The sequence below is a fragment of the Glycine soja genome, chromosome 5 (genome assembly GCF_004193775.1).
Source record: "Glycine soja cultivar W05 chromosome 5, ASM419377v2, whole genome shotgun sequence".
Lineage (NCBI taxonomy): Eukaryota > Viridiplantae > Streptophyta > Magnoliopsida > Fabales > Fabaceae > Glycine > Glycine soja.
Window position 1 is genome coordinate 5354573 of NC_041006.1, and position 21090 is coordinate 5375662.

The 21090-nt window shown below is 33.3% G+C and overlaps 3 protein-coding genes across 3 annotated transcripts; 1 reads left to right on the forward strand and 2 right to left on the reverse strand.

Annotated features, from left to right (window-relative positions):
* Positions 1 to 557: 557 nt before the first annotated feature.
* LOC114412154 (NADH dehydrogenase [ubiquinone] 1 beta subcomplex subunit 8, mitochondrial) lies at positions 558 to 3308 on the reverse strand. Its single transcript, XM_028375946.1, has 5 exons — positions 3075 to 3308; positions 2916 to 3002; positions 2734 to 2829; positions 844 to 900; positions 558 to 763 (listed from the first exon to the last, which is right to left on the reverse strand). Exons 1-4 carry the CDS (start codon positions 3210 to 3212, stop codon positions 844 to 846), a joined length of 378 nt encoding a protein of 125 aa, XP_028231747.1. The 5' UTR covers positions 3213 to 3308; the 3' UTR covers positions 558 to 763.
* A 1493-nt stretch (positions 3309 to 4801) lies between these two features.
* LOC114412155 (L-lactate dehydrogenase B-like) lies at positions 4802 to 7303 on the reverse strand. Its single transcript, XM_028375947.1, has 2 exons — positions 6472 to 7303; positions 4802 to 5661 (listed from the first exon to the last, which is right to left on the reverse strand). The coding sequence occupies exons 1-2, from the start codon at positions 7270 to 7272 to the stop codon at positions 5221 to 5223; spliced, it is 1242 nt and encodes a 413-aa protein (XP_028231748.1). The 5' UTR covers positions 7273 to 7303; the 3' UTR covers positions 4802 to 5220.
* An 8600-nt stretch (positions 7304 to 15903) lies between these two features.
* Positions 15904 to 20132, forward strand: LOC114412156. Its single transcript, XM_028375948.1, has 4 exons — positions 15904 to 16345; positions 16434 to 16518; positions 18333 to 18421; positions 19720 to 20132. Exons 1-4 carry the CDS (start codon positions 15977 to 15979, stop codon positions 19861 to 19863), a joined length of 687 nt encoding a protein of 228 aa, XP_028231749.1. The 5' UTR covers positions 15904 to 15976; the 3' UTR covers positions 19864 to 20132.
* The last annotated feature ends 958 nt before the right edge of the window (positions 20133 to 21090 follow it).

Below are 21090 nucleotides of genomic sequence, written 5' to 3' on the forward strand. Positions count from 1 at the left end.
CTCATCTTTGCTCTTTCCTTTCAAAACCCAACCCAACCATCTCAAGAACCCTCACTGGTATTCTTTTGATTCCCATTTGATAAATGAAGCCACAGTTGGATAAAGGTGGAGTTCTATTTTACTGATAGCTGCCCTACTCCCCTCCTCACTGGCATTCTCAAGAATGGTTTTTCCGAAGGTAAATGTTGCTGAAACTGAAGATGGCAATATCCTTATCTTATGCCCTTCAAGTGATTTAGGAAGAAATTGTCACCGGATGGTTTATAGTTTGAGATAGTGATTTCCTTTCCCCTTGCAAATCGCTAATTAAGCTAAAGCTCTCACTGTATTCTGATAAACCACTTTTAACAACTCGGTTTATCTTTAAAACAGGACTTGTGATTATTACTTGTGAATTGTAATGGTTACTTTTAAAACCTTTTAGGGTTCGTTGGAGTGACTGGTAGAGGAAGTTGAAAGTCATAAATTAAGTTTATTTGTTAACTTTAATTTGTGTTTCGTCAGGTGAGACCTGAATGACAATTGTGTATTTTTGACTGTCACTGCCAAATCAGTGATTGAGTATATTAACATCAATTTTATAAAATCATATTGATTCAAAATCAATTTCATAATGCATATCCAAACACATGATGAGCATAATACTGGCTCACTCCTCACAATAGTCACCATAAGCATGAGAATGGTCAAAAGAACAACCAGATACGGCTCTTCCATTCCTTTAGATGGTTTCAGCAAGTCCTCCACGATCCCTTATTTTGAACTACACAAAAGTACAAATAAACGTAAAAAGAAAAATACATCAAATAAGAACTTCCCATCCTATCATTGCCTTGGATCTACCTATGGTTCACCACCAAGCTCCACTCGCAGATTGTCATATGGATATACTTTGGGTGTCTGATACAAAGAAAATAACAGAAATCAATCAACATACGAAGTACTAAACAGCTGAGCTGGAAAATAGCATTATATATGAAGCTTCAAAAGAGGAAAATATCAAAGAAAAGGTTGCTACTATTACAAGCAAGAGTGCAATCAGGATACATGGACTATAACAAGGACACATGCAGGACAACAGAAACCTCCATTAGTCCATAGACCATGACCATACCCAACTCTAGCAAACAAACTGTATTTTTCTTTCAACCAAACAAGAAATTATGTTCACATTTAGCTTCAGGCAAAATTAAGAATAGCCGTGACGAACTAGGTGAGAAGCCAGACTATTTCTATAGAATCATACATGACAAGAATATTGGATATAATGAGAACATAGATTAGTTGTAAATCTACAGAGGGAATTTGATTTCCATTAGCAGCTAGATTGCAAGTTTTTTGAACTCAGCTATATGAATTATGAAAGTTGTACTCCTAATATATGGTTCTGGAAGTAGTTGCCGCTATACTATTTAAAAGTGAGAATGAATAATGGGAAACATTATCCCATCATCTGAAAGCACACAAGTAACAATAAAGGCTTTCTTCAATTTTAAAACATCCAACAAAATCATATCCTGTTATCTGAAAGCACACAGGTTAATAAAGGCTTTCTTTAATTTTAAACATCCAATAATATCTTCAGTCTGATGCTAGGTTCAAATTATGATATACGATGTCATCATGATTATCAAAATACAAACATGTGATTCTGCATGTTCTCATTGTTCTGCAAGCTTGAATCTCAAAATTCGATCTGCAAACATGGATGGTTTGCATGCTCAAACTCAGTGCAATCATGAGATCCGATGCACCAAATCTGGCAATAACCCAGCCCAAATCCAATGATAACCCACAAAAATCAATCCTCCATCTATACCAGAGAGCAACGGAAATTAAACACAGAAAAAAAGAAAAAGAAAAATCTAAGCCATTGGCTGATACGAATTGCAATGAGCTCAACTGGAAGTCTGGACTTTAGATTTATAACTGCCAAATGAATCTCAGTACTTTAAAGCTGCAACTCAAGTGCTGGGAGGACTGGGTGCGGTGATTCCCCCAACTTCCGGGTTCCCTCTGCTTCTAACTACCGCATTTCTCCCATGTTTGTAAGGTACCTTGGTGATTGCATTGTTATTTGGAAGTAGAAGTGACAAAATAATTTTGGCTCATTATGACATCAAGGTAAGGCTGCCTATGATAGACCCATAATGAATCTGACCCTTATCTAGAGACTAGACTTTGGTTCCTTCTCTAGTTCTGTTTTTTATTTCAATTAATTCCATCATCTTCCATTTTTATGGTGACAGTCCATTTAGGATATGACTTTTTATTATTTTGAATGTCTTTAACGTTAGATAATGTCATAATTCTTTATTTTTTTAGCATTGGGATATGTATAGTATAAATTATTTGTTTTGTGTCTAAAACATTCAACACAGCAAGCAAGCCACTATAGCATGCACAGTTGTCTGAGATTTATAAGTATTAGCAGTAGGCTCAAAAGAATCTAAAGTAAAAAGTACACAACAGCTCAAATCACCTAAGCAGGGAATGAGAACGATGGCATCCAAATCCAATCAAACTTAATACACTTCCAACATTAATACTCATCAATGTTGACAACGCTCAATTTTCCATAAAACATATGATGAACAAAAATTATCATAGAATTGGAATCAGCAAACATCCTAAAGGCACTATAAATAGCTAAATAGAACCAAATCAAAGTCTACAACAAGCATAAATTCACAGGAACTATGCAGGAGAAATTTGTTAAAGTAGAAGACTCACAAATGGTATCTTGGAGGCTTTGTCATTCCACACAGCCAACAATCCCAGAGACGCGAAAAAACTCAATCCCCCACATAGCCAGGCCAATGCTTCATACTGGTTTCAAAATAAAAAAAAGTAAGAATAATTTATTTCACGCATTAATATTATCCTAAATTTTACATTCGAAAAAAAAAAGTTACCTTTCCGACAGTGTCAGCAATACGATCTATGCACGGTTCTGGAAATGCAGTGCCATTGTCCCACAAGAGTTCTTCATTCATGGGAAGCTAAGAGACGTTGATTTTTAGGGTTTTATAAAAAAATAAAAAATCGAATGTGATAAGTTAAGAGAAACATACGGGTTTGTCGGGAACGTAGTGTTTGCCGACGGGGAGGCCCATGCCGGAGCGGAGCCGAAGAGAGGAAGCTACGGATCGATAAACGACGCCGTTTCCGCCCAAGATCCTCGATGCTGCGTTAGTCAATCTCCCTGCCATGGTTGACTATTATTTCCTTCTCCTGATTCTTCTTTCTTCCCTTTCTTCCTTCACAAATCACAACCTGATGTTACTGTCACTCACTGATGACACGACTTCGTTTTAGTTTTTTTTTTATTGTTTTCTCCTTCAGTTTTTTACTAATTGGGCTTTGTAATATTGGTGAATCAATTGTCAACTGGACTGGATCTTCGTTTTATTTTATTTCTTGCACCTCTCCTTTTTTACCCTGCACCTCCCGTTATATTCTAAAATATCCCTTCCAAAATATAAATTTTCATTTCAGAATGGACTTTTTCAGAAAGTGGTAGATTCAATAGTGGGCTTTCCTCCCACTGTTGCTTTCCGAGTCTCCATAATTTACTTCTTGTACACCACTACAATTACATATAATTACATTATGGATAGGACTTTCTGCAATTCAATAGAATGCAGGAAGCAAAATATGGAGGTACAGAAAGTTTTGCTCTTAAAATGCGGCTCATACAGGCCTATATCCACAGTCACATATTCAACCATGAAAGGTGTGTTTGAAAACACACTCAAACCACTACTGTTCAACGGAAAAATTTAATTTTTCGAGGAAAATACGCCAAAGTAACGTGAGGAAAGCTTTTCCTTAAGCACCAGTTGTGTTGAATCTAACTCCTATGCAAACATACTCAAAATACTAAATAAAATATGCATAGTTTATCTCCACAAAAAATCATTTTTAAAAAACAAATATTTCCAAGGAGGAAAAAAATAATCAATTCAATTTTACACAAAAAAAAAAAGTGAAAGCTTGTGTAGGAAATTTTTATATTTTGTTATTGTACAATATATGTCGACCTATTCTCTATTTTAATTGATTTATAGTGTCTTATGCACATGCATAATAATTCTCCAAATCATTAAAAAGAATCCAAATTAAATTTAGGTATTGTGGACTGATGAAATTGATTAAAACTGTATAAATTGAAAAGGAAGATCAATGGAAATGATTTTTTTTTCTTACAAAATCATTATCCAAAAATATAGAGATATGATTATTCACACATAATAGCATTTTGTGTATCTTGCATTGTAATAACTTAACTTTATGATTCTAATTTTATTTGCGCTAAGTATTTAGCAAAGGTCACATAAAATAATTTGGCTAATTTTTAATTTTGCATACATTTAATTTCTTTTATTTTGATTCAATTAAACCTTAAATCTAACATATTTATTTTATTTACTATCAAAAAATAATTTACTTAATTAAAATGTAAAAAATAAAACAATGAAAGAATATTTCATATTTATATATTTATTTACTTAAATGTCCAAGATAAGATTAATTATTATTTTTCAATTATATCTTTATCTCAATTTTACAAACGTAATATGCTTATCATAAATAAAGAAATTATTATAAAAATAATATAAAAAGTTGAAAATAAATTTAATATAAATAAAAACATTAATTACATTTCTTAATTTATGTATTAAATGGACAGATAAAGACATAGAGGAAATAACTAATACTTCTATGTAAAAGAGAGAAAGAGGGGGGCTAAATTGCATGCTTGTGCACCTATTCGATGTGCCGCATTACCATTGAGTCATTCACGGGTTAAGATCCTCTCTGTTTCTTCCATTACTCAAATTTTGGACAAATAAATGAAACTGGCATGATACACATTAATAGGAGAGTATCATTATTTTTTCTAAAATCATAGAAATGGAAAGAAAAAGAAATGAAGATCTTTTTCCGTAATTGACTGAATAGAGGCACAAAACACGGCAACTACAGAAATATGAAATTTTACTTGGCTAATTAAAACCATACAGGAAACAAAACACATCTCACGAGATCCAGCCAGCACTTGACGCAACAAAAACACTTGCACTGCAAGAAGAGGGCAGGAACTAACACTAACAGTAGCAAGTACTACTAATAATTTAGGCCAAACCACATCATGCTGGTGGGAAGAACAAAAGAAAATTAAAGGAAAAAAAAAAAGCAGTACCCATCACAGAAAATTCAAATACCCAACTGAGTCTGTACTTCGAGAATGGTCTTGGCCGAATCTCTAAGCCTCTGTGTCTCCTCTTCATTCAAGTGCACATTGGTCACACCCAGTATCCCTCCTCTACCAATCATTGCAGGCAAACTCAGGAACACTTCTCCATCGATCCCATAAAAGCCTTTAGCCAGAACAGACACAGGGTGGATCTTCCTCTGGTTCCTGATAAAGGACCGGGCCAGGTTAGCCACAGAGTACCCAATGGCCCATGAAGTGTACCCTTTCAGCTTGATCACTTCATACGCACTGTCTATCACTGACTTGTGTATGTTCTCCAACGTCTCTTTCTCATACACAATCTGTTGATTCTCCAAAAAGCTCAGAACCGGAACACCCCCAATGCTAATGCTAGACCATAACGCCACCGAACTATCCCCATGCTCCCCTACTATATATGCCTGCATTCACAACTTTCTATCATTCTATAGGATTTCCATAGTATGCACAAAATTAAACCATATCCTACATTCATAATTTCAAATGGTAATTTCATGATTTGAATTTTATAGAGTATGTTTGAGCTCACGTCCATTGTGCGGTGACACACGTCTCCATGCCAATCAAACGGACGAACACATAAGATAGGTTCTTGATCCATTGGGAAACGCCGTTTCGACCACCCCTAACGGTTTCTCAAACATATACATATTTGACAGGAGAAAATTCTGTTCAAACCATAATGTTGGACCAACAATGAAATTAAGACTGATTAAGTAAGAAGAACCCATACCCACGTACCAATTAATTAATTCAGATCCTACTTGTCTATCGTAATTTCATAATTTGAATACCAATACTAATATTAATCCCTAATTTGAAGATACAAAATTTTATAATAATTCACTCACATTTTTGAACTAATTAGGCTAGAATTCCTGGTTCATGATTTGAATTAAGAATTTCATAATTAACAAGTGAGACAATAATGCTAAAAATATAGCACTCTTAAGCTTAATTGCATGTTTAGATTGAAGTTGAAAATACTACAATACGCATTCCAATATAAAAACAAAATGAATGCAAAATCAAGATTTTGATAGTTGGAAGAATTTTTTTTTTTGCCTCAAACATAATAAGCAAACATGCACTAAACAATTTGTATCAATCCCATAGAATTTTTAATTTTAATACTAAAATACTAATTTAATATATTAGTCCACATTTTATAATTTAAAGAAAAGGAAAAAGGGGAAGTGGCATTGATTGACCTGTACGTCCTGGGCGTTGACGTCAAGGTGATCGGCGATGAGGAAACGGAAGCGGGAAGAGTCCAAGTTGGTGCCGGAGCCGATGACGCGGTTGGAGGGGAAGCCGGAGAGCTTCCACGCGACGTAGGTGAGGACGTCGACGGGGTTGGAAACGATGAGGAGAGTTGTGTCGGGGGAGTAACGGACGAGAGGGGGAATAATGGCGCGGAAGAGGGAGAGGTTCCTCTGGAGGAGGTTGAGGCGTGACTCGCCGGAGATCTGGCGGGCGCCGGCGGTGACGATGCAGAGGTCGGAGCCGGCGGTGACGGAGGAGTCGGCGGAGGCGTGGATCTTGGTGCGGGGGAGGAAGGCGGCGGCGTGCTGGAGGTCGAGCATCTCGCCGCGGAGCTTGTCGGAGTTGGTGTCGACGAGGACGAGCTCGTCGGTGAGGTCCTGAGTGAGGATGGTCTGCGCGATGGCCATTCCCACGTTGCCGGCGCCGATGACGGAGATCTTGTTGTGGCGCTTGGTCGGGGAGGGAGGGGCGGCGTTGTTTATGGGCCTGAAGAAGGCCTGGGAGAGGTCCAGGCCACCCGGGCCCAACGTGGAATCTGAAGAGCTCTTGTGCATGATGAAGATTGTTATTGTTGTTGCAGACAAGGGAAGAAGAGGGTGGATTTTATAATAGATAGAGCGTGTGTTGAGGCTAATACTGTGGTCTGTGGAAGGAAGGGAAGAAGAGCGGTTTTGGACTAAACAAGAGCTGAAGGAAGAATTGCACCAAACCACTTCAAACTTCAAAGAGGAAAGTACCCATGCCATTTGCTGCTAGTACTAAACCCAATAGTTCCTATTTTTTTCATTTTAAATAAACAAATGGAATAATAGTTTTTTTTTTTTAAATATGTTTTGCTTCCCACAAGATTTAAAAAGTATTAATTTTTTTTTTATAAAAAAATATATTAATTTAATCTCTGTAAAAATAAAATATATTTTTTTCTAATCTTTAGTGATAATTCCATGATAGTAAATTGATGTTTTGTGGGAATTTTTAAATATATTTTATCCTAATTTATTTTACGAAAATCAATATTACTAAAATACAAACAAAGGGTTGGCTGGGTAGGTAGTATTTTCTTAACGACGGTATGCCAGTATTTAGTTATTTAGTAATTGTATATAATTGAGTAAAAAAATAATTATATACATATCAATTAACTTTTAGCCTCTCAATTTTTTTAGATTTTAATTTTTACTTCCTTAAAAAAATTTATGTAACTTTTAGTCTTTTGTTAATTTTTTTTTTTTAGTAATTTTAATCCTTCTAAAAAGTTATTTATTTTTAGTTTCTTATTTAATTTTACTGTTCAAAATTAGTCTTTTTGTTAATTTTTAGTTCACTATTTATTTTATATTTGAGACTATTTTTGAATAATAAATATAAATTAAAAATTAGAAATGGACAAAAAAATGTTAGAAGAACTAAAAATAATAAGGAAAAATTAATGAAGGATTAAAAATTGATAAAAATATTTTAAGGGACAGAAATTATAATATGAAGAAAATTAAAGATTAAAAACCTAGTTAACCTTGTATCCCTGTATGTACAAATGTAAGTTGAAACTGAATTCACACGTTTTTAGACGAACAAAATCACGATTAGAATAAAAAAATTTAACAGTTAATGCTAATAATCAGGATTAAATTCCATTAAATGCTTCTCTTAAAAAAAAGAGAAATGTTAATATAACCTAATAGCATTAAGAAGTAAAAGTGAAAAGAAATATTAAAAATTATCATTAATGCATATCTATTATAATGTTCAATGCATTTTTAATGTGATTTTTAATATTAAAAAAAACTATTTTGAGTTCTTTAACCCATATATACTAACAAGTAATAATGTTTTTGGATTCACGTTCACATATTATAATATTCACATTCACCTAATTCAAACGTGAATCACATAGCCAAATTTTAGTTACTATTGGTGCATCTTGATTAGAAAACTTGGTCAAACTTAGATCATGTTAATCCAAACACCCACCTTCGAGAATGTTTGGTATCATTGGAATTTTTTTACGCTTGAAAATCACTATTCCTAATATTTACCACAACTTTTAATTAATTATCTCATGAAATGATTTAATAAAAAATAATGTAATATTTTACCTAATTAAACTTATTTTTTAACTCAGAAAATTCGGTAAAAAAATTCCTAAAAAACATTGTTTCTTGATATGTTATTTTTAAAAAAATTAAATCAAATAAGAAAAACTAACATTTCTAACTTAAGATTCCTGAGAAACTAAAAATTTGTCAAGTATCAAATGTATGATAAGAGTACTTACCAATTAGACGAATTTGTTGGGATGATTTGTGGCTCTTTAATTTTATTTTTCTTGTTTCAATTAAAATATTCAAATAGAGAGTATAATATGCTAGTAGTTTCTTTAAGAAATACTAGTATTTGTGTTTATATCTCTAAAAAAAAGTATTTGCATTTATATGAATAAAACACCAAATCGGTTTCTATAATTGATGCATAGGATTTTGTTTTTTTTAGAATTAATACTATCAATTAATTTGGTTCTCAATATTAAAAAATAAAATTTAATTAGTGAAAAAAATTAACATTATCAATGAATTTTCCCTTGATACTATATTATTATATCAAATTATTTAATATAATTCTTAATTTTTTCAATCATTATTAATTAGATTCTTAAAGTTGGCAATTATCATTTAATTTAGTTTTTAACGTTACTAATCAAATTAACCGATATACGCCAAAATTGATTCTTATAAACAAAAATGTCTTTTTCAGTAATTACAAAAACTAAAATACGTTATTTGAATTGATTCTTTACTCCATTTGAGACTAGAAATCCGTGTTCTGACTTCTAAGGTTGGTACTTCGTGTTGATATTTGAAGTTTGAAACATTCACGCGTTCAATTCAAGACTTATTGGTGAATATATTTGTCGGTTAATAAAAAATACTCAATCAAGCTGCTAATGGAAATCTTTACTAGAACAAAAATGCCTAAAGAAACTTAAGTCTAACAAAAGAGATGTCTAAAGCATTAACAGCCCATATTGATATCGATATTCAACTCCCCATTAGAGAAGAAAAAAGCCAATAATGGAAATCTTTACTAGAACAAAAATGCCAGCACATAATTCAATTCCATAGAAATTCATTAAATTAAATTAAACAATTTAATAGGTGATTTAAGTCGTTCTTTCACCTTATTTGAGATGTTGAGAGTATAGAAAGATGAATAAATATTATATAAAAATTAAAATTATTTTAACCTTATTTTTCATCTTCCAAACATCATTTTCATCTTTCTTTTTCCTTCTAATTTCTCTCTACCAAATAAGTTGTAAAAGAGTATCTCTATTGATCAGTGTTAATTTCTTTTGGAAGATATGTGATACTTATAAGTGAATTATTTCCTCCCAATAAGATTTTCTCCATATACATTAGACAGGATTCAACCTTTTAACCATATGTTTAAGGAAATTGGTCTCATTATTCTTGGGACCAACCACTTATTAGTATTCATAGTTGATTTTTTATTTGAAAATGTCTTATCCTAGTGTGCATGGTGACCCTCTTAAGGGCAATGGTCTCAAGTGTTGAAAAGATAATGATTCCAAATTCTCTTCATTTTTTTAATCATTTTTATTAATTATTCTTATTATTAGCAATCATAGGAGGGTTCCTTTACCATTATGTATAAATGGTTTATTCTATTTGTGCTGATATGGTAAAGGGACACATTTCATCTTTATTTTTGTTCTTTAGTTATCAATTCTTTTATTTATCACAAAGTAGAGCAACTTGGTAGCTTGCAAGGCTCATAACCTTGAGGTTGGAGGTTCAAATCCTGTCTCTACAACAATTTGAATTTGATAAAAATAAGAGTTCACTAAATAAATAAAAATGGGCATTATACACAATCAATTCTATAGCATTTTTCTTAGTATGACTATTAAATACATAACTAAATAACTAAGTAGGGACGAATAACAAGATTTGAACTCGCGTCTTCTCCTTTGCAAAGAAAATTTTGACCATCCGATTATATCCACGTTTTTAATGTACTTGATATGTTGTTTTATTTGTATAGAGATCAGTCTGATAATCTATTAGAGATAATTCAAAATAAATGTATATAATACATTATACATACTCTGTGACACTTCACTTAGTGACATTTTACTCAACATCCTTGTTAGTCAGAACTCATAAGCTTTTTGGGAAATTTCCTAGAAGGTCACTTATCTCATAACAACTCTAAGTCAAGCATCCTTAATTGTGAAGTTCTTAAGTGATAGTTTACAGAAAAGTAGATGCATCTTACTGGCATAGGTAAAATCAATTAATTCTTTTAAATCATCCTTAATTGTACAATCATATACCTACACAGTCTTGGATCCTTTTCATTCTGGTGTGATTCGTTCGGGATGTTACAATGATGGTAGTAGTGGCCCTACCTCAGAAGATCTGATTATGATGGAAAATATGCATAAATTAAGGGGTGACTATGCTTGTGTTCAGGTTCCTAGGCCTTAAGACAACATTGATATGAAACTTTAGGATCTTGAATTAGGGGTTTAGGGTGTTCCTATTTTTATTATTAGATATTTTTGTGATAAACATTCTAGTGTAGAATATTATAGGGGTGGCTAGTAGAATAATGCCTTATCTAATTATAGATTTGATTATTAAGTATTGTTTCAACTAAGTTCTGGTGAGCTGTGGCCGAGTTTCGATGAGTTGTCTACCATTCTCCTTTTGTTCCTTGTCTCAGCAAAATCTCTGATCTCCTAACCCGGTGTTGGGGGAAGTATCCGCAAAAAGGACTCTGACGATCAAGTCAGTTGGGTCCGAGGTGTTTATGTATCTGTGTATGATATGATTAAAACGTACCTTGTTGTGTTTTTTTGGGTCTATATATACACGTTTGACCTTGAGAAGGTTACACTGGCTAACTGATCCTCAAAGCGTCATGTGTGATTGTGAGGAGCTAGTGGTCACCACTAGTCGAGTAACTACCGAGTTCATGGGTTGTACGATACATAAGCTTCCCAAGCTTTGTGTTCATTATGAATTATAGAGTTTCATGTGTCGTCTGACCATGATGGAGACCCTAGTCTTTTGATCATCTGTCGAGTTCATGGGTTATACGATACATAAGCCCACCAGACTCGCATGATGGTTATTGCTGAGTTGAATAAATCGGGTAGATATGTTACGTGAGTTTAAGATGAATTTTAATTTTCCTTATATATCATTGTTTTATACTTAGTGAATGTTTTCTTTGAAAAATTGAGGTTCGGATTTGACCTCTTGAGAAGTGGTTGAAAAAGCTGAGGTTTGGATTTGAGCTCTTGAGAAGTGCTTGAAAAAACTGAGGTTCGGATTCGACCTTTGGTCATTATTAACTAATCTCGACACATACTATTAAATAGGCTAGCGGATAACAAAATAGATGAACAAACATATAATTTGGGCAATGTATAGTGTAAAAGGATTTCATTGATGATTTAGTTCATAAGGGGTCATCCTTTTACATGGATACTTAGGTGTGCCTCGTTAAAACCTCTTAAACAAAACCCTTTTTTTTACAAGTGGGAAAAATACTGAAGTAGGAAAAAGAGTACACTACCCATTTTAACTGTAGTAAGGCCTTAAGTGAGTTGCATTCCAGGTCCTAGAGATGACCCTTTAGAACATATTTGGTTGCGGAAAACAAACAAGTCCTCCATTTGGATATATCCTGCCGCTCTCGCTCTAAGTTTGTCCAAATCTTTGGGTTGCTTCCAACAGAGGTTGCCAACAAACAACCCAGGTTTTAGTGTTGTGATCATGGAATACAACGTGACACCAAGGTTAAGATCTCTAATTTTGACGGAGATGGTCTTGTATCTCTCCATGAATGACCACAAAGATTCATCATTAGCTTGGCGTAGATTGACCAAAGCTACAGATGTTGTGTGATGAGGATGATTGGTTGCATTGTTGGGCTAAGGTTGTGAATGAATCGATAGATCGTGGGGGTAAGAATTTGTACCACATTAGAGTTGGTCCCTTGAGGGAGGTGGGGAAGACCTTGCACAACACGACGTTATCGTTTGAATATAAGTTTACCTGAGTGGTAAATGCGTCCAAATGTTTGTCCAGATCTGATTTACCGTCATATTTTTCAATATTCAATGACTTCTAGATTATGGGCAGAGGTATATCCATGATGCCATCAACAAACGAGAGTAAGTGAATGACATTGTTGTGGAAATTGACTTTGATAGGGAAAACTTACTTTAATCGGGGTTAGGGTCATGTTTTCCCCAACTAATGAAGTCAAGTTCCATTTTTTCAAGCCTCAACTTAAATGGTGTTACATGCATGACATGCGTTTTGTCGATTCATATGGGATTAGTTGTCAATTTGGGTTTGAATTGTGTCATCCATGTTTGAGTTGTTTTCTTGATTATATACATATTTATTAAGCTTTGGTAATGATGACACAACCTTATCATGAATCCTTTTAAATTCTTTGAAAAAATAAATTTTCTTGCTGAATTGCTCCATCCGAACACACTATAGGTGTTCAAAATGAAGATGAAGGTCAACATAATTGATCAGGGTTCTATTTGGGATCTAGGGTTTGCAAATCATGTAAGGGAATGGTTCATTCCTTTTAAACACACATTGACCAAATTCTTGTAGTGGTATGGATTACATACAAAGAACTATATCAATGCAAAATGGGAAGTAATCTAAATTCATCATGTATCATGCATGTCATAGTTGTGGGCTTTGCCTCGCCTAGTATATCATCATATTAAGTTGTCGTGAACAATACTTGTCCATTTATCATAAAATCCTTTATGTTGGCTAGAATTTGTTACTTCAATAAAACTAGATCTCGCGAAGTCATTGAATATTTGATGATACATTATGTACCTAGCTAAAAAATTGACCCTTGTTTACTAACCACACATTGTCAAACCAAATCCATCTTGACTTTTTTTTTATTGACAAATGTTAGTTTTTAATTTATTAGTGAGAGAAATTCAAACTCACCATCTCACTTTCCACTTCTCCCAAGTTAATCTTATAACTCATACTTTCTCTTTATAACTTCTATTATTTCTTGATGTGTACCTTCAAAAATCCAATATGTGCATATTCTTCCCCTAACTAACGAAGAAATGTTGGAAAAATTGCCACATATAAATGAACACAATTTTGAAAATAAAATGGTCCACTTGTTTCTTGAGGGATGAGAAACATGCTCAATATCATTTGATTGAATAGTTGATCCAACCCATTGTTTTTTGAAGAAACCCAAGTATATTATGAGTACTAAATCTATAAGTTTATTAAGTAGTCTAGAACTACCAAATATTCATAAGATAAGTGTTAGCAACACACTTTTTAAGTTCTTAACACAAATTTTATGATTGGTTAAAATTTATTAAAAATTATAAAATTACAAAAGAGAGTCATTAAAATCTGGGGCCCACAATTTTTGTAATTTTCAAAAAATTTCATCTAATAAGATAGGATGTGTTCGAAAAAATATATCAGCTAGAGTATTGCTAACATTTTTCTATTCATGATCTCAAATATTTTGTACATATCATATATATAAATATATATATTAATTTATAAAAAAGTTAATAACATTTAATTATACACTATGTTTATCTTCAACTTGTGGTTTAAAGTTGGGTGGTTTCTTGAACTTCTTCGAATCCTATATGCTAGGTTTGTCTTCCAATGAGTATGTTTAAACTTAATTGTGATGCTATTGTGGATCCTGCTAGCAGAGCAGGTTGTGGGGGAATTTTACATAATCATCATGGGGTTATGATTTCTGCTTTCAGTCAAAACATAGGCAGATGTTTGATTCTCAAGGCTGAACTTTGGGCCATCTTTATTAGCGTGCATATGTCACGGGGAAGAGACTTTAAAATCTTATTCATTGAGTTAGATTCTCAAATAGTTGTTTCTTTGTTGATCAATGATTACAACAATCAGCATGATTGCTTCTCTTTGGTTAATAGAATTAAGGCTTTTGAAGCTAATGGTGATAGATTCTCCTGGAAATATATTTTTAGGGGAGCTAATCAGGTGGTAGGATGTCTTGTCTAAAAATGTTGTTTCTTTATATTCTTTAGATAGAATTTATTACATTGTTCCTAGTTTCATTACTTGGCCTCTTTTGGCCGATGTTGCCGTTGTAACTTTCCCACGTGGTTTTAATTGATTAGCTTTTTGGGGGTCTTTCACACGTTGGTCACCAAAAAATATAACCATGGTGTCTCTTAATTATTTAATCATGTTGGAAAGAAAATATTTACTTGTTATGTGTTTGTATTTCATAACAGAAATTTGTCATGACTTCGTAACACTACCCTAGTAAAAAAATATAAAAAAATAGTTATTTTTATTCTTGGATGTGTAAAGTGTTAACAAATTCGTTATCAAAAGATAAAAATTCAAATTTTAATTCTCGAAAATGAAAAAAGTACAACAAATCTATCTATTTGTAATTTCTGTTCATTACTATTAATGACAAAGCCTATGTGACACAAATGGACGAAAATGTCACAAAAAAATAAGTTTTTACTGAACCAAAATGTCAATAAGTTTTCACTTGACTAATTTGTCTGATTCCAACTTTTGTTTCATTTAAGGGTAAAATATAATTTAATCTTAATCTTTTCCTTCTTTTATTTTTATCATTGCAAGTATAACATTATAATAAACACTTAAAAAAAGTAACAAGTATAAGTTAGAACAAATATAATAATAAACATAATATTGGTTAATAAGCATCTGTTGCTCTTTAAAATTTTTAATGTGACAGTATCTTATTCAAAATATGAGACTTAAACAAAAATGTTAAGTTTATTTTTTAAAAAAATGAAACTCAACTTGATTTTGTCACTACCAACCGTTGTCACAATAAAAATTTTCCAAAATAAACATTCTACTCGTGTATCAAAATAAACATTATAACAATGTATCCGCTATTGGAAATTTTTCAATCACAAAAGGGGAAGATAAAAGTTAAGTTATATTTTACTCTTAAATGAAATGAAATTTGGAATCTAACAAATTGGTCTAATGAAAACTGACTGACATTTTGGTTCAATGAAAACTTAATGACATTTTGATCAAATCTATTCAACAGTCATGTTACATTCTCGTTTCTTCTCTTTGTGTTATGTAGATTCTTTGATTAGCAGTAACATATAAAAGTTAACAGATAAATAAATTTATCATATTTTAGGACTAAAATTTGAATTTTTATTTTTCAAAGATAAATTTATTAACATTTTATTTTTTTGGATTAAAATGACTATTTATTCAAAAAAAAAAAAAAGAAAGAAAATGCTGCTGCATAATCACCTAATATTAATTCCCGACGGATGAGTGAGGGAAATGGCAAAACTGACCATTGTTGAAGCAGGAGCGAGTGATTGCAGAACACCCAGCGCGAATGAGAATGGAGGAAGCCCTTGCGGAACTGGAGCGAGTCCAAACCCAGCTCCTGCAACGCATATCGAAACTGGAGCGTTCGCATCTTCCATCACCCTCTTCCCAAAACGACACCGTCGAAGACACTGCCACGGACACCGTGGCTCGCCTCTCCTCCATTCTGCGCAGCAACGGCGTTCCCGATTTCTCCTTCAAGAGAGTCCCTTCCGATTACTACGACTGGCCCCTCGAAGCCCGTCGCGACGCCCTCTCCGCCGCCTCAATCCACCATCTCTGCAAAAGCATCGTTCTCGTTAACACGCAAGCCCCCGCCAACGTCGTCGATTGCAGCGACCGCAAGAATTCCAAATACTATGTCGTTGTCGTTCAGGTTCGCATTCTCTTTCTTTCTCTCGCTATTTAACTTAACTCCTTCGCGGATTGCTCTTATGGATTCGTTTTTTTTTTTTTTTTTGTAGTACACCGCTCGCTTCAACGCTGAGGCTGTCAAGAATTTTCTGTATTCGCTCAACAATGGAAGTATCGCGAAGAAGAAATTCAACAGTAAGGGTCTTCCATACTATTCAACAATGAACAATCAATTTCATTGTCCAGAGTCTATTAAAATTTTTGAAAATTGCTTCCAAAGCAAATGTTAAAAAAAAAAAAAAAAGATAACTAGGAGATGTTTTCTCATGTCTTCTTCTGCTTTCATCTTGTTCAATTGCACATTTTGTTTTGTGCCTTATACCACTCTCCACCAGCTAGCAACCTTGTTTAGTTGCATTTTGAAAACTAAAAACAGTTTTTAAAAATAGAAACCAAACGCATCCTAAGCTATTTTGTTTTGCACTCTTTCTTTCTTTCTTTTTTTTGCGCAGCTTCGGTGTGATTGTCTTTTCATTAATGTGTATTGAGTTTTTCTTTTTTGAGGATAGGGGTAACTGCGTTGAATGAATTTCCCGTTGAGCATTGAGAATTATGTTTGTTTTTGGACGAATGGTCGAATGGCGACTAAACTGAATGTAGTGGAAGTATAAGTGTGAGACGCTCTCAGCTCCTGTTTTCCATACCAAACACTATCCAATTGGTTGGTGTATTTGAGAAATTGACCTATGTCTGGGCACCTGTTTTCCATAGCAAACACTATCCTGTTTTCCATATCAAACACTTGTTGTAATTGACAATTTTATTGAAGGGATTTTCAGGTAGTTGGTTAAGGAGGCTTCCCTGCTAAATAAGAGTATGATTCTGTGAAGCCATGAAGGAGAAATGTTTTACATGAGTTGGGTGGGATAGGCTAGTATGTGTTTGCAACAGTTTATTGTGTAGATTTTGTCAACTTATTAAAAGTTTAAAATAAAACCTAACTGCTATCCTTGTTTCCTAATTCCTACTAACACTCCTCAAGGCAACTGGCTTCTCCTTCTCATGCTATCTCAGATTTACTCTCCCCTGGTGCTGCAACCCAATTCTTAATTCAGTTATTAAAATAAATTAGTATATTGAAACTGGGTCAAGTACTCAGAATCAAGGAAAACCTTGAAAAAACTTGGATGTGATGTGAGAGAGGACGTGTCATCGACCAAAGCTGAGTATTGTAAAATGGTAAATGTGATTGAAATAGTGTTTGAGAATTGGATGGTCTCAATGAGTTGTAAGGACTGTGTTGCGGCAATTCCGAGATGTGTGATGGGTTGTTGGCATGATTAGAAGACAGCTAAGGTTAAAATTCCTCTGTCTTTTGGTTGAGAATATTCGATTGGCTTTATCAAGTCATCCATGAGTCTTTGATGGTGCATGATAGTTATCAAGTTCAATGCATGAAACTGAAAGTTTCAATTTTGGGCAGCCAGTCAATTGTAAATACTCACTAGCAAGAGTCAAGAGATGAAGTAAATATTCGCATTTGATTGAACTAGTTTTTAATGTACTGCATCGTCTCAATTTTCTACATTGAACTTCTGCAAACCATAGCAGATGAGACTGCATGGGAGCTGGAGTTGAAACACTTGACCATTTAATTGTTTTTGTTACATGAAAATCCTTGGTAGATATATGAAGAAAACTTTTAGACGAAGAGAAAGAATCGGCAGTCCACACTTATTGACAGCCATCACTTTGTAGAACCACTGTTCTGAAAAATATATTCTGCACTTGAAAAAATCTTTTATATTATCATTATTATGTAATAATTGTATCATGTGGCCATGCTAGCTCTCTTGGTTAATTCTTTCTCTTTTATTCCTTTCATTATATATTCATGGACAACTCCTGTTATTTATTTTCCCTTTATTTAAAATTTCTGTTTATTATATCTGTAACTTGCTATTGCTTACCAGATAATAATGGTGGTTAATTTGTTATTAATTATGCAGTGAGGCTAGCTCCTGAGGAGACATCAATGGAGTTGACTGGATATGGGCACAATGCAGTGACTTGTATTGGCATGAAAACAGACATCCCGGTAAGAATGGACATGTTGATCAGTATCAGATTCTTATGATATATAGTCAACGAAATGTTGCATCTTAGTAACAAACCCAAAACAAGTCCCTATTCACGCTGTTAAGGCTAGTGTTGCCCATTTTTTTTGTCATGCATATCATTGATACAAACAAGGATCAGTTGCTAAAATAGCATAAAAGCTGAAATGGAAATTTTTTTCTTGGTTTGCCCAATTACGACTTATGAGCTCCTTCTCATACTCATGGTATTGATTTGATCTAGCTTATTACATGTGCTGTTAACATAGATTATTCCTGATCCTTGTGTTGTGGTAATAGTTGACCCTTAGTTTTGACTGTCTTTATGAATGATTTTCTGTTAGTCTCTTCCTTGTACAACTAGACACCTGCATACTATTTGGTTGGACGGGAATGGAAAGAAGGGTAGAAATTTCAATTAAAATTTCTTGTATGGTTCAGAGTTTGGAGGGGAGAGGGGAAATTAAAAGGTAAAAATTCACTCCCCCCCAATATTGGAGGATTTTATTTAGATCATATCTAATTATCAACTTTATAATCAACCTTGTTACGTGCAACATTTGGTGGAATTAAAATACACATCTCGTCTTGAAAACTGTAGTGACTTCAAGTTAATGAACTAAATAAACCATCATTACTATGAGAATTGCTCACGACTCTTGTATAATAATCCATGTAGTGTTCTCAATCCACACACGCGCGTGCACGTACACTCATAAACATATAACTTGATATTTTATATCCATGACATATGATATGATCCTTTGTCTATCAACATATTAGTCTATATGATTATTGTCCCAATTCACAATTGTACTTGACTAAGGGCGTTTAAAAATACTATTATGATTTTATCCAATAGCCATACACTTGATATCTTGTCATTGAACTTGTTATTCTAAAGACCTTATTACGTTCATTTAATAAAAGATAATGCAATAAATGAATGCCTCATACATTAGTAAATAACATGATATAAAATAAGCTAGTATGGTCATAAACTTGGCTTCAGGGGTATATGCGAACATTAACTATATTGATGAATAAAACTGTACTTTTCCTCCTAGAGCAAGGATTGAGGCATACCTCACTACATCTTTTATCCCATCAATGTTCAAGGGCTCAATGTCCACTAATTAATTACAACATTTCTTCTGTTATTACATTATAGTCAAATCCCATTGCATTCTCTTTTTCCAGCTAAATAGCATGATAGCTTGGGTATAGAAGATTAGCCTTCAACTTCCTTTGTTGATTAGATATTGTGGGTCCATTTCAGGTGATTTTGGATGAAGCAATTGTAAAACTAACTCCAGATTTCTTTTGGTTGGGTGGTGGTGAAGTTGATCTGAAGCTAGGGATCCGAACATCTCAATTAATCAAATTTATCAACCCATTCATTGTCAACTGTAGCAGTAATTGATTTTGTTGAGCAGCATGTGGTCACCATAATTGAGTTTTCATGGAGAGTTACCATTTTCAGCTTTCCATTTTTGGTTTTTATATTATTTGAATTATTGCCCCTTCAGTAAGATATTTGTTTTTTATGGCCAAGTTTTGCGGTTTACTTGAGCCATTATCATTATCTTTTACAAGATTTGATGGCAACCATCGTCATGTTTGTTGAAAGTCAATAACATAATCAGAAATAGACGATAAGTTTGGCTTTATGATTATGATTGAATCATTTCATATCATGAGGAATGTGACGGTATAGGCCATATTGATGAACGTCCTAACACACGAGGTGGTGGCCATTGAGTTTAGACCATAGTTTGGATAGAATCAGCAACACTTAATGCAAATCTTGAATTATGATAGCAGCATAATACTAAAAATCAACCATCATCCAAGCAAACACAGGAACATGTCTTCATTAGTGTGTGACGTCGAACAAACTTCCATAAGCAAATATATCTTTGGTTCTTAAAACCGAGTCTCAGTTTTGATTTTTAATTAACTCTTAAACAGATTTGCTTTTTTTAAACATGCATTGCATCAAAATGATTTATAACCCAAAACAGAAAAAAAAAAACCTAACGATAAAGAAAAATGTATCAGAAAAGACGAGCTTTCAAAACTTCAACAACGCATGGTTGAAATTCTATTTTATAATTTGAATATAACCATATTCTATTGTGGTGATATTGTAGATAAAGTTTATTTTCCTTATTGAAAATAAATACCCTAATAGGATTAAGAAAACAATTCAATTAGCTTCCATATTTAAAGGGTACAATTTAGAAGGCCATGTTTAATTAATTAAGGTGAAGTTTTCTTACATGAGATACTACTCATATTTCTTGCTAACTCTTTTTGTTTTGTCTCTTTTGATAACATAATACATTCCATTGACATTGAAAATAAAATTACTACTACAAGAGATGTCATTGTGGATCTAATTAAACATTTGAGAGCAAAACAATCATAAGTTAGAGAAGTACTTCATTTTATTGGCTAAAGATAGATTATGTTTAACTATAATTCAAAATTAAAAGACATTTTTTTAATTACCTCTCGGTTCCTAGGCAATTTCATATTCTGAAAGTTCGATTAACCACATTATTATTCGTCTTGCCAACTTAGGCGTGTGCAATATTTTGGCTATGGGGCAATCAGTCCAAACAGTGATCCTATGACTTTGAAAGTA